At 32.0% G+C, this 13,785-nt stretch overlaps 2 protein-coding genes across 2 annotated transcripts; one reads left to right on the forward strand and one right to left on the reverse strand.

Moving 5' to 3' along the window:
• The first annotated feature begins 1,443 nt into the window (after window positions 1-1,443).
• Window positions 1,444-7,074, forward strand: LOC136978019 (follicle-stimulating hormone receptor-like). Its single transcript, XM_067273659.1, is given in 12 exon segments — window positions 1,444-1,978; window positions 2,805-2,873; window positions 3,882-4,016; window positions 4,080-4,220; window positions 4,289-4,354; window positions 4,430-4,573; window positions 4,638-4,709; window positions 4,779-5,071; window positions 5,140-5,298; window positions 5,370-5,608; window positions 5,701-6,582; window positions 6,585-7,074. Coding segments are annotated over 12 exon segments (2,817 nt in total). The 5' UTR covers window positions 1,444-1,775; the 3' UTR covers window positions 6,999-7,074.
• A 5,087-nt stretch (window positions 7,075-12,161) lies between these two features.
• LOC136977951 (uncharacterized) lies at window positions 12,162-12,788 on the reverse strand. Its single transcript, XM_067273566.1, has one exon. It carries the CDS (start codon window positions 12,786-12,788, stop codon window positions 12,162-12,164), a length of 627 nt encoding a protein of 208 aa, XP_067129667.1.
• Between the last annotated feature and the right edge of the window lie 997 nt (window positions 12,789-13,785).

The raw sequence follows: 13,785 nt of genomic DNA on the forward strand, positions 1-13,785 counted from the left end.
ATTTTCAGTTAAAAAATATATTTTTATACATAAAAAATTACTTCGGAACCTTATAAAAAGCATCAATTAACTCAAAATAATTAATAAAAATCTCGAGTGTTATAGCTTTTATACGCGTAATGACGAACTAGAGACTTAATTTATCCTAAAGAAAACGATCTAAAATCTTTAAAAAAACATATACTAAGATTTCAAGAGATTTATAAATTTATTTATTTATTGATATTTCGCCATTTTGAGTATTTATAAATGATTTTTACCATAAAAAGATTGAGGAAAGATGGCAATACGCTTAAATCTGTAACATAGAATCTCTCTTTTTTTTTAAAGTTAAATTTGTACATATGTAATTTTTCAAGTTAAAATTCGTAATTTATTTTTAATTTTAATAATTATAATCGACAAATATATTAAATAATTATATTAAAACTTTTTACCAATTAATTTAAACACAAATTCCACGTTTTATATATAACAGGTATAAGAGAGCTTATCTTGTGTAGTGTGTAATCTTATATTTTTGTATGTAGACCCTATATAAGGATGCAAATTAAGTCAACTAATGCATAAACATTATACAGTTTTAAACTTAATCATAATACACATCATACACGTTTTTTAATATTGATTTCTTACTACGTCTGTACCTAACGCTCTACTCTAGTTACGTTCGGCATATACCACATAATTGAAGGTGCACCGCTATAACTGAATATAGTCTGGGATAGTGTATCAATTACACGTGGTTACGCTTCAAAATATAATTTAACTGTTAACTATGCGTGTATATAATATAATATTATACTATTAATGTATATTTTGGATGTTTTCTGGTGTTTTTCGCTGGAAAATAGGTACGAATTAGTCGATTTAGTGATGTAAAATAACGCCGATTCCGATATAAAATATAATAGTATACTTCATATATTTGTTTCTAATATATAAGTAATCAGGGCATAATTTGCATAAATATGTCAGGAGATATAAAATTAGAAGCCATGTAAATCATAATTGATTTTTCAATATGGCGATTTTTTTATTTAATTTATTTTTTGTTTGTTTTGAGTAATTTAAATTCTTTAATTATTGTGATTTTTCAACGATTTTTATTAATTATCAAATCTCGGTTTAAATTTTTATAAAAATAATTTCAACTTTCAATTACGTTATTTATATAACTGGTGATTAAAACTTTTTATTTTACTAGTGTCGCCATCTAGGATTTGTTTTGGTCACTACTGAAATTGCATTGGATGTAAATCTAATGGGGTAGAAAATAGTGTTTTACAATGCTGCCATCTGTTGTTATAAAAATATTTACTTTTCGGAAAAATTCGAAATTTTCACATTCTATTTTGCACGAGAGGCCTAAAATCAACGCTACATTTTTTTTTAATTAACAAAAATTAATAATTAGTTTTTAAAGTAATGCCTACGGCTAATTTCGGACGGCGTTTTCGCTAAACGGGACCAAAACCTAAAAACTTTTTAACGCCGTTCCAAATTATAAATTAATTTTCCCACTTAAAATTTAATTAAAATCGGGCTGAAAGATCACGTCTAAAAGAAATAAGAAAATTAAACGCCCGACATTCATCGGTTAAACGAGTGAACTCTGACCTTTATCCACCGAGATTGGACGTGACGTCACCCGAACGGATTAGAATTTATTAAAATTAAACGGCGTGACGTCGACCCAGACCACCTAGCGGCGAAAGACGGAAATCGACATCGCGGGTGGAAAACGCTCTTAGAACGGACCGAACGAACTCGACATGACACCTACCGACAACAACCTGCGACTGATAGCGGCTGCTCACTGGCTAACACTTGTTTGGATCCAGGTAACTGGCAACATCACTTCCACCTGTCCAAAGCAATGCGTATGTAGTCGAAAAAATGGTGAAGATTCCGTCGATTGCTCCCGCTCTTCCCTATCCATCGTTCCAGAAGACGTGCCAGAGACCGCTCTACTGCTGTGAGTAATCTCATCTTCACTTTGCTCCGCCATCTCCCTCATTGATAATTTAACCAATAATTAATCGCGTACGCGATCGCGATTAACGATCATCAATGAATGGCGCGGTACGAAAAAAAACCCAATTTCGACCAATCGCGCCGTTCGTTTTGCGTTAAGACAGAGATTATTTTTCTTTAATCCCGATTTATAATCTTTAAATCTAAACGCTAGCTATTCAGTTATGAATGGGCGGGGGTGTTACGTTATTTTCTTCATAACATCCGCCCACAAATGATTCGCTCTTCATCCTCCTACGTGTACCCCAATTTAATAACCTTTATCTTATTTGTCCGCTTTCAACATCCCACTCAGAAATCCGCAGTTTTGTTTAAAAAAATCTGTGTTCTCTCTCCATTGTGGATATCGATCGACCCGTGTTTGCCTTACTTCTCCTTATTTAAGGATATCGTTTCGTTGCCCTATTCCGATATTACAGAGGATCTTCGCTTGTTTAATTAAGAATCGTCAGTGTTTTCTTTAGCCAGTCAATGACGGACAGTCGTTAGTATCGATTGGTTGTGTAGAGGAGCAGTGACCGAAATCACGAGACAGTACGTGCGTTGCTTTAACAGCATTTCTAGAAATTCGTCTGCATCGAGATGCGAAGACACGGCAGCATCCACATGCTCGAATTCGTATTCGAACGTGTGGGTGTCGGCCATCATCGATATAAATCGTGTAGCAACACAAACACTACTAAATCGCGTATTCCCGTGTAAATTATGTATGGAACGATGTCTTCTCAATATTCAAACATTAATTCTTTTTGTTTTCTTTTTTCCAGAAATCTCAATCATAATTCACTGAAAGAACTACCGCAACCGTTGACCAACTTGCCTTTTCTGAGAGAATTGTAAGTCGTTCTCGTCTTTCCTAATTTGAATGAGTGCTTGCCCGTTTTAAAACGGGAAAACGAGACCACTTTAGAAAATGGAAATACGCTGGCTATTGACGTCAACAAACGCATGCCACGAGAATTTAATTATTCTGCAAGTTGAATGAATTTAATTGAATATTTTTATTCACACGTAGGCCGAAAATACTCTAAATTAATCCAGTCGCACGTGTTTATTTATTAAATCACACTTGCTGATATGCGACGAAAGTGTTCTTCACTTAAGATCTCATCCATAATTATCATTCTTAAAATAAATAATTTAAATATTTAAAAATGAAATCAATATAATTTTTGTTTTAAAATCAAATTCCAAACGTAACGAAGCACGTGGCTAGACTAATAATATGTACTAATTTAAACATCCGTACCAGTTTGGAGCTTAATCAATGAAGAGAAATGGAGACGAATACACGTCGTAACACGTTATTCTACTTATTACTAAGATACACGCACGCAAAGACTACAGATCTTTAATTCGAGGGGGAAAAATCGATTCGTGACGTGTTTCCATTCTCCCAGTCTCCAATGGTTTGCCATTTAATAAAACGATACATAAAAGTTTCACCACGCAACAATGTCGTGTCCCGTTACAAACAGCATCGATTGAATCAATATTAAACTCGTGCTTCTTCATTCAAGCTATGAATTAATAGTAAATGTGTAATTTCTGCTTTCAGTTCAATCTTTACAAAAGAAAAAAAGTTTGAAAATGAATTTAGAATTTGATTTTATATATTAAATAACAAAAATCTATTATTAAAAATCATGCGTCCACCTGTCGAGATAATATATTTAAAGCATTCATGCTAAATGCGATTGAAGTGTAAATTTTTTGAAAATGAACGTAAAGAACGGCTTTTTGTAGTGACGTCACAGACGGCATGCGACCGTTTTCGAAGTGATCTCATTGTTTTGTAGTTTAAATTGTTAAACATTAAACGGTACGAACTTGTTTTTCTGTAGCACAGCCACTCATAATCATATCGATCAGATAGGAGCAGATACTTTCGTTTCTACTCCTAACCTATTCCTCATAGATGTTTCCGACAATCCCATTGAAAACTGTACTTTCCGCCAGCTTTTCCACTTGAAACAACTGTAAGTTATTTATTTTTACTTTAATATTCTAAACAGAGTATAAAACTGATGATTTTTTATTAGTATCGTATCGAAAGCCTATCGGTTACGCCGTTTTCCTAATATCAGCGTGTTGCCTTCTCTCGAGCACATTCGATTGGACAGAGGATTACTCGAATTTGTACCTGATGATTTATGTCAGAAAACCCCAAAATTGAAGAGCCTGTAAGTTGCCTTTTAATTTATATATTATTTGAGTCACAATCTATAAATAACGTGTCACCTTATTTCAGTAATCTACAGTCCAATCGCCTGAATGTCCTACCGAAACTTGATCATTGTTTGGGGTTGCGTTTACTGTGAGTTTCCTCCTCTCTCTCTAAACTTTCACCATTCGTCCAATGTAATTTGCAAAACTATAATTTTTATTTCAGTGATGTGAGATATAATCATATCAAATTACTTCCGAATTCCCATTTCCTTTACCAGTCCAAACTCGTCGATTTATTTCTTAGTCACAATCTTCTCAAATCTATTGGTGGACAATCCTTCTTGGGATTAGAAAATCTTCAAGTTCTGTAAGTTAATTTTACTTTTCTCACTCTCTAATTTCGACATTATTGTAATTCTATTCATCTACAGTAATCTGATGGATAATAAAATCATCGAAATTCATCCGGAGGCTTTTGTTCCTCTAAAAGAACTAAGAGATTTGTAAGTTTGGTTACAAATTTTATATTGTTTTACCCGTGCCAATTGCATTAATTCGCTTCGTCTTGACAGGAATCTGGGGAATAATTACTTTCCCAAATTGCCTACTCGAGGATTAAAGAATATCCGTCAACTGAAGACCTTTAATAATCCTAATCTCAAAGAGTTTCCTTCTCCTCAAGCTTTTCCCAAAGTACATAATCTGGCATTATCCTACTCCTATCACTGTTGTGCCTTTCTTCATTCGGTCAGTGTGGCTCCTCCTCCTCTATCATCTCTCAAAGAAAGTATATTGTGGTTAGCTAAAGATGATATCGATGATTCTCTATGGTTGTCTAATGCAAGCAATTTTTGGTCTGCATATGGTACGTATTTTTCTCTTTTTTAGAGAGCCTGCCCTACTTTTTTGAAAAATAAAGTTTATTTATTTTAGCAAATATAAGTGGGAAGTTATCCAGCCAGTTCTGGAATAATCTAGCTAAAGAGTATGCGGATGACATGCTACAATATGAAGAATATTATCATGATTATAAATTTGTCCTAAATTCTGAAGAAAATTTAAATCAACCTTTACAATGCTTGCCTGTACCTGGTAAATAGTGAATAATTATATTACACTGAAATGTAAGCTCAAAAATATTTTTATTAATAAATTTTGTCTAGGTCCTTTTCTACCTTGCGAAGACCTGTTTGGTTGGTGGACTCTTCGTTGCGGAGTTTGGGTAGTTTTCCTTCTAGCTATGTTGGGAAATGGAACTGTGGTAACTGTTCTCCTTTTTGGAAGAAGCAGAATGGATGTGCCTAGATTCTTAGTTTGCAATTTAGCAATTGCTGATTTTTTTATGGGCATTTATCTCGGCATTCTTGCGGTAGTAGATGCTTCTACATTAGGTGAATTCAAGGTATTTTACTTTTATATTATTTTAAAAATTAATACTTTTTATTTAGATTTTAAGAACTAAAATATTGTTAAGACTCTATTTTGTAATTACAGATGCATGCCATTTTATGGCAAACTTCAGCTGGATGTCAAATTGCAGGATTTCTAGGGGTTCTCAGTAGTGAATTATCTGTATACACTTTATCTGTTATTACTCTTGAGCGAAAATATGCTATCACTAATGCAATGCATCTTAACAAACGTCTGAGTCTTAGACATGCTGGCTACATTATGGCAATAGGATGGATTTTTGCTCTTTCCATGTCAGTGTTACCCTTGGTAGGTATCAGCGATTATAAAAAGTTTGCCATTTGTTTACCATTTGAAGCAGATACACATCTATCAATAGCATATATTGTGTTCCTGATAATGGCAAATGGAGTTTCATTTTTAATCTTGATGGCTTGCTATCTGAAAATGTATTGTTCCATTCGTGGATCTCAGGCTTGGAACTCCAATGAATACAGGATTGCAAAGAGAATGGCTCTTTTAGTTTTTACAGATTTTCTTTGTTGGGCACCTATTGCTTTCTTCTCTTTGTCAGCTATATCTGGTCTTCAACTGATCTCCACTGAAGAAGCCAAAGTGTTTGCCATTTTTGTATTACCTTTGAATAGTTGTGCCAATCCCTTCTTATATGCTATATTTACTAAACAATTCAAGAAAGACTGTATATGGATATGCAAGAGAATTGAAGAATCACGTGTAACTAGAGGTATAGGTAGGTACCAACATAGTTCTAATTTTTCTAATCATCAAACAGTAGCAAACACCAACTCTCTGACAGATAAACCAATGAAGAAAATCAAAAAAGAGCCCAAAGACTGGAAAATATGGGCCAAGAATTGGCTTTTATGCCATGAAGATAGCAAACCAAATGCAGGAGAAGAATATACTCTAACCATCACACAAATCCAAAATCATATGCAGTGTCGACACACAAACATGCTTCAAGTATATCCAGTGAAAATTTCTCCTCCCGTTCAGACAGCTGGAAACAGGCAGCAATTTCTCTGCGAGGTTTGGAGCGACATGGGTTTCAAGAATCTCGTAAACTGTTAAGACGTTCTTCGGGAGAATCATCATCTAGCATGCGACCAGAATCTTCCACTTCGACTTTCAAATTGTCAAAATCTTCCGTCAGTAGTGACAGCCAAAATCCCTGCCGACACATGAATATAGAAACTGGAGAAAGAGGAAGGGCAATTGATTTAAACTTATCTCCACCTCGCACTAAGAGGAAGTTGTGCAGACAGATTGCCTTAGATGATACCCTTCCGTCTACACTGCTGACTGAATCTCTTCGAAAAAAAGAAATGGAGGGCAGACAAATCAAGGAGCAAGCAATCTGATTAGTATGCTTTGTATGCATCATATAAATATTTTATAGTATCAGCATGTACAAACTTCTCTAAAGTTTAAAAGTATTAAACTGTAAAAGATTATTTATTGGTATCATTTTCTTCAATATTTAAAAATACCAATAAATTCAAGATGGGAAAGAATTTCTTTTGTTCAAAACTCAAAGTATTTAGATAGAAAATTATATAAACAAGGTTTACATGAAAAGTGTATAGTAAAATATCTGCAATTTTATTCAAAAAATTCATACATATATATGTAAAGAATACCAAATCAAAGACCTTGGGGCAAGAACATGTTAACTTGTTTCTTTAGTTCTGGAAAAATTTCTCTTAAGTTCCAAATTTGTCCTGTATCTACATGTTACAACTGATTAATCAGACTGACCTATGAACTCTAATATATGAGAAGTTATGGGTCACAAATCTAGAAATTATATCTGCCCTTGTGTAGCGATTCAACAATGCCCAATAATGAGACAGTTAGCATGTTCTTGTCCCGTCTTCAATTTATTTGTATGAATACATTTAAAAAATGTCTCCAAATTCCTAGTTATCTCTACACTCTTCCTCTTTTCTTGAAACTTGATATTCAGGATGGTAATATCTTAACACAAATCTGTTGAGAGTATCACAATACATAAATTTGTTCAGTGAAAGATCTCACTGAATGACTTCACATGAAGTAACATTCTCAGCAAGTCTTTGTTACATGCATAACTTGAGACTAGGCACCTTATTTAAATTCAAGCTTGTACAGGTATACCTCGAGTTACGTCTTTCTCAATTATACATCGTTTGTCAAAAAAGTATATGGAAAAATAAAAATCAAGTTTAAGTCATTTTATTCGACTTTACATCCATCCACCACAAATATTGAAGTCGTAATATCACTAGAAAAGCGTTAAAAACACACAAAATCATATTAAAATATGTACATTTACAGTAAATGTTAATATAATAATCATAAATCCTAGAGAACGAAACATGAAAACATCTGTGTTTCTGTGTTGTCGTCTTATTTAGTGGTCTTTAAGTGCTCATTATTGGCGTTTTCCACCGTAGTTTTGACTTACGTCGTAACTACATAAGTAAATTCGACTTACGTCACCTCTCCTAGAACCAATTACCAACGTAAGGCGAGGTATACCTGTATCTATGTTTCTTTTCAAAAAATTATAAATATTACAGATTTTAATTACTTATGAAAATCTTTTTGTATTAAATATATTTTTAAAATATAGTATCTAAATGCTCTCCTTGAATGCTCAGTACATACATTGTCATTTCAATTCTTGATATTGGCATACAAATACAAAGATTTAAAACAAACATATTTCATATTGTACATTATTTCTTAAATCTTTGACTATTAATTCTGATAAATTTCAGCAACTAATGACTGCTTGAAGAATTTACCATTAAAGCAGAAATACAAACTGCATGCTATGATTGTAACTAAGACAGAGTTCCCTACAAGTCATTATTTTAAAGACTTTTTCCATTAACAATTCTTTTATATTTTTATTTTATCAAAATAGATCTGATTAATTGTCGTTTAATGGGTTACTCTCATTTTGAGTTGAGCAAAATAATGCAGGTTAAATAAACTATCCTGCCATTTGTCAGTGTGGTGGCAATATCATATTTGCTCTATGTTGCTGACAGACATATCAATGCCATTTATTCATCATTCTTTGAGAAAATTCAAATATTCATTGCTAACTTTTCAAAGTATCTTTTCCCATATTAATTTACAAATATCAATGAAAGTTTTAACAAATTAAAATCAGAGTTTTATTTCTTCAAAACATTTAACACATTCATCAAAGATCAACAAAATACAGTAGAAACTTGTTAATTAATTACTTTATATTTTTGTCTGTCTGGATTTGATGGGACCAAACTCAAAACTCCAGATTATCTGAATTTTTGTTTACCTAAATTGAAAATTTTATCCCTTTTTGTCATAAAGTGGAGAATAAAAGTTATAAACACACAAACTCACATTGTTTAAATCAACATAAAATTGCATACATGTGACTAAACATGAAATTACAGATTAGCACTAGCATTCAGTAATGATTGTAAGTATGCCACTGGCCAGGGCAGTTAAAGTGGCAGCCTACTACTCCAGGAAACCTTAGATTGAATCTGGGTGGCCAAAAAACTGGAGAAATTTTTCAGGGAATAATCTGTCCCTCACTATCCAGCTGCCCCATTGTGGGCTTAGACAAATCTACCTTTAGCTTAATTTTTTTAAGACTTCACTTCTTGGTGCTCTTAGGACAAAAAGAACAAAAAACAGAAGTGCATGCTACCACCAGAGAAGAACAACCATGTTGTTCATAAAGAATAGCAATCATCTTCTTATATTGAACTTAAACTTATTTATTCAAATCAAACATTACTGTATTTTTTAATATTAAACAGGCTTTTTAAGTTTTTAGTGTATTTCACATTTATTAGAAATTTAAATTTGCTTTTACTTCTCTACAATTAATCTTATACTTCTGCTCCAATTCATGTGACTTTTGTTATTGCAATTGTACAAAATAAAGATTTAATGATTTATTTCAATAATGAAAATTCATGTATAGTTTTTGATATGTATTACAATTTTATTTGAAAACAAATAGATATTTAAATTGGGTCTTATTAAATAAAATAAAGAAATTCAAATGTCTTTCAAACAAAATCTTTCTTTTAACTCCTTTATATTTCTACATCACTTGTAACTAAATGTTTTTTTTTTTTTTAATCACAAATTGAAAAGTTAAACAATAGTATTAAATCATAACATGCCTTAAAAGGTAAATTGATAATTTGCATATGCATTAGTTAAATTTATTGGGGGAAAAATATTTCTTTATGCAAGTTGAAGAAAATCATACAAGTTTTTTTTGGGAGAGAGAAGAGTAATGATTATAAATAACATTCGCTTGAATAACTTTGTTTACAAGATTTCAAATTATTGACACTGTTTCCTCTTATTTCTAATGCAATTAATTTTTAAATGCTTTTGTTTATTATTATTATTGTTCAAACAAATCCTCATTATATATAAAATAATTTATGCAGTTTCTTAAAAATCAATTTTTTCTTTTTAGCCTCTTTTCAAGTTTAAGTTAAATTATATTCAAAGAAAATTTTATATAAAAACAATCTCAAAAGCTAATAATTCTCCAAATCAAAAATTTAAGAAACTCTTAGATTTTGATTACATTATAAAGATTTATTTTAAAACAACAACAAACTAACACTTTTGTATTAAGCTGGTTTTCTTATATATTAAAAGCAATATAAAATCGTTTAGGTATAGGTATTTGATGTTCAATCAAGAACAACCTGAAGACAGTCTTTAAATATGGCTAAAAACATTTGTTCCAAATAAATCTGAGCTGCTGGAGTTTCAAGGGTATATTTCTTTACTGCTAACACTTTTTAACAGTTTAACTGATTTGTTTATGAAATATTTAAAATTATTAAAAAATTTTTACAGATCTAAAATAAATATCAATCTAAATGTGAACATACATATTGCCACAACTTAATTCTTTAGCAAATTTTTTAATGACAGATACTAATGTTTTTGAACATATTCAAAGCCCATCTTAAGACAATCTTACATGAAAAATCACAAACAGCAAACAAAACTGAAAAATAGAAGATAGTCCACATATTTAAATTAAAGAAAATTCAAATCTTCTAAAGCTTTAAAGAAAACATCATAAAATGTAAAGCTGTCAGTTACAGAATATAGTAAAATAAAGTATTCCACCAATTTAAACTTAGGCTATGGAATGTTTAAATTTAGTTAACAAGCATTATAAAAGTTTAAATTGCTTGTTAGATAAATACAGTGATACTTCGGATTTCGTCGATAATCCATCCGAAAACAATTGGCGAAATCTGAAACTGACGAAAATCAAAGCAATTATTTCCATATGAATCAATGTAAATCCAATTAATTCATTCTAGACACTCCAAAATACATACCAAAAACACATTTTATAGAGAATTAATATAGTGTTAAATACAATAAGAAATTAATATAAAAGACTAATCTAAAGGAAAGAGATGGAATTGTTTGGCTATACACACAGGGTAATGTCTTGTCTTGTAGAAACTAGTTGGACATGAGCTTCTAGCCTATATCATGGTAAAGTGTGATGTAATTGTCATGTAATAGTAGTAGTACGCGTTTATGATGGTCATATTGCGGGGAATAATGCCTTCTTGGAGGTCTGTTTAAGGGTAACTGGCCCCTATTCAGGAATTACAGACGTGGAGAAAACCTGGAAAACTTCACATGGCCAGCCTGTCCTGGCAAAGCGTAAACCCATGACCGAACTCACAGTGTTCAGGGAATGGAAACTTTGGTCAATAGTGGACCATTGCAGGGTAATGCTCACACAACGAGAAATAATGTCACACTGAGCCGGAAAACACGTGGGTCACCCTTTGTTTTTGCAAAATTAGCAATGATATCATTTGGGCACACTGATGAAATCTGAGGCAATTGATAAAAACCGAGACATATTTTTCATGAAAAAAATTGGCGAAAACCAAAGTCAACGAAAACCGAGGTATTACTGTATAGAAAAAGAAAAAACAGCCATTTTCATTATGCATTTAAAATATTTATACATCAAATGATTATACAAAATAATAAAATAAATTGCCACACAAAATATGAAGATGGGATTGAATATATCCACAAACATTTGTTGTGTCATTGAAAGATTTGCTGAAAAAGTAAGGTGTGGATATATACAGGGTGAGTTTTTTTTATCTTGAAACAATGAAATAACAAAAACAAACAACTTACTGGAATATAAATACTTGAAATAACCAACACCTTAGAATTTCCAGCAACAATGTTCAAGAACAACCTGAAGACAGTCAGGTTGTTCTTGAACAAATTATTAAATACATTATTTAATAAAATAATAACGTTTTCGACTATTTTTAATAGTCTTCTTCAGTTAAACAACTTTAAAACAAAAAGAATGTAAAATAGAATGCAAGCCATACAACGGTTTAAAAATTTGAAAATAATTCAAACGTGTAGTGCACTAGGAAAAATAAAGACAGAATAAATAAAAATGAAAGTAAAAAACAAAAATAAATTAAAATAAACTATTAAGAAAATTAATCACTGTGGTAAAAATATTTCCATGTGGAGGATAAACTTTCTGCATCTCTATGGTTGATGCATCCCTTGTCAATATGGGCCTTGTAAATTTCAAGTTTTTCAATATGTTTAAGCACTTGTTTGTTGGTGGCGGTCCTAATTATGGATGCTTTGTCCCAATGAACATTAATATCTTGATGCTTAGCGAAGGCTGCAAGAACGGCACTGTCCAAGTTTTTAGTGATGGAATATTTATGCTCTTTAAGTCTCTGTTTCAAAAGCCTCATAGTAGCTCCAACATAAACCAGATCTGTATTAAAACGGCGGTCACTTAAAGGAATAGAATACACCCCTGTACTATTGTTTCGGTTTTCTTTCTTCTTATCATTTTGTAAAATTCTATACATTGTAGGATTACATCGATAAATCATTCTTAAATTATTCTTGTGGGCTATTTTTTTAATCATCGTGTGTAGGAAAGTAATATAGTTGAGAACTACTTTTCGTCCATGGTTCATAGTTGTAGGCTGCCTTTTTGTTTGATTACAGAATTTAGCAATAAGTGCATTAATTTCACTTATTCGATATCCCTGTTGTACAGCTATTGTACGAATGTAATTTAGTTCTCTATGTGTATCAAACATACTCGTAGAATGCGTGTAGGCCTGCTTGATCTATGATCGAAAGGCTGCATGTTTAAAATTCCTAGGGTCAAAGGAATTCTTTGGTATAATAATGGGTAGGTAGCTTGGCTTTCGATAAATATCTGTTCAAATTTCACCATATTTACAAATAACGGACAGATTGAGAAAATTTACGTTAATGTCACTTTCGTGTTCCATAGATAGAGTCAAACCATGCGGGTTGTTATTAATTTTGCTAAGGAAACATTGAGCTTTATTAACATTGCTCCAAAGGATGAAAACATCATCAATGTATCTTGATATAAAAGTATGTCGTTTTTGAAGACGGGCAGCACATTACTTTCCAAATGTCGTAATACTAGTCCACATAATAACGGGGACATCAGGCTCCCTATTGGTACCCCTCTTTCTTGTAAATATGTATTCCCTTCAAAAACAAAAAACGAAGTGTAACATATTAAGTGTGCAAGTTCTAATATGTGTTGGTGATATCTCATTGCATTATTTGTTGGAAAAGGGAAAGTCTCTCAGTTTGCAAAAACAAGGCTGTAATTTAATAGACGGAAATAAGGATTTAAAATCCATTACGGTCATAAATTCATTGTCTTCGAAGTTAATGTTTCTGAGCTTATCCACCAGCTGAACGGAGTTATTAATAGCATATGGGTAATATTGAATTCTTGGACGGCTAAAGTTAACAAGTTGTTTCTCAAGCGCAAAAGTAGGGAATCCGTATTTCTCTATAACAGGGCGTAATAAGCAGTTAGGCTTATGAGTTTTTCGACTATTTTTAATAGTTGAAAACGTTTTTATTTCATTAAATACATCGTTGCTGGAAATTATAAGGTGTTGGTTATTTCAATGAAATAACTTAATTGGATCTCATTATTTTGGGAAAAAGATGTAGACAAAAATTGTAGGGTTTCGAACGGCCAATCAATTAGTGACCTTGACCTTCAAGGTCATTTGAGGGTCAAGTCTGTTTTTTTCAATGGGA

The sequence above is a fragment of the Centruroides vittatus genome, unplaced genomic scaffold (assembly GCF_030686945.1).
Source record: "Centruroides vittatus isolate TY-2023 unplaced genomic scaffold, ASM3068694v2 contig_484, whole genome shotgun sequence".
NCBI classification, from domain to species: Eukaryota; Metazoa; Arthropoda; class Arachnida; order Scorpiones; family Buthidae; genus Centruroides; species Centruroides vittatus.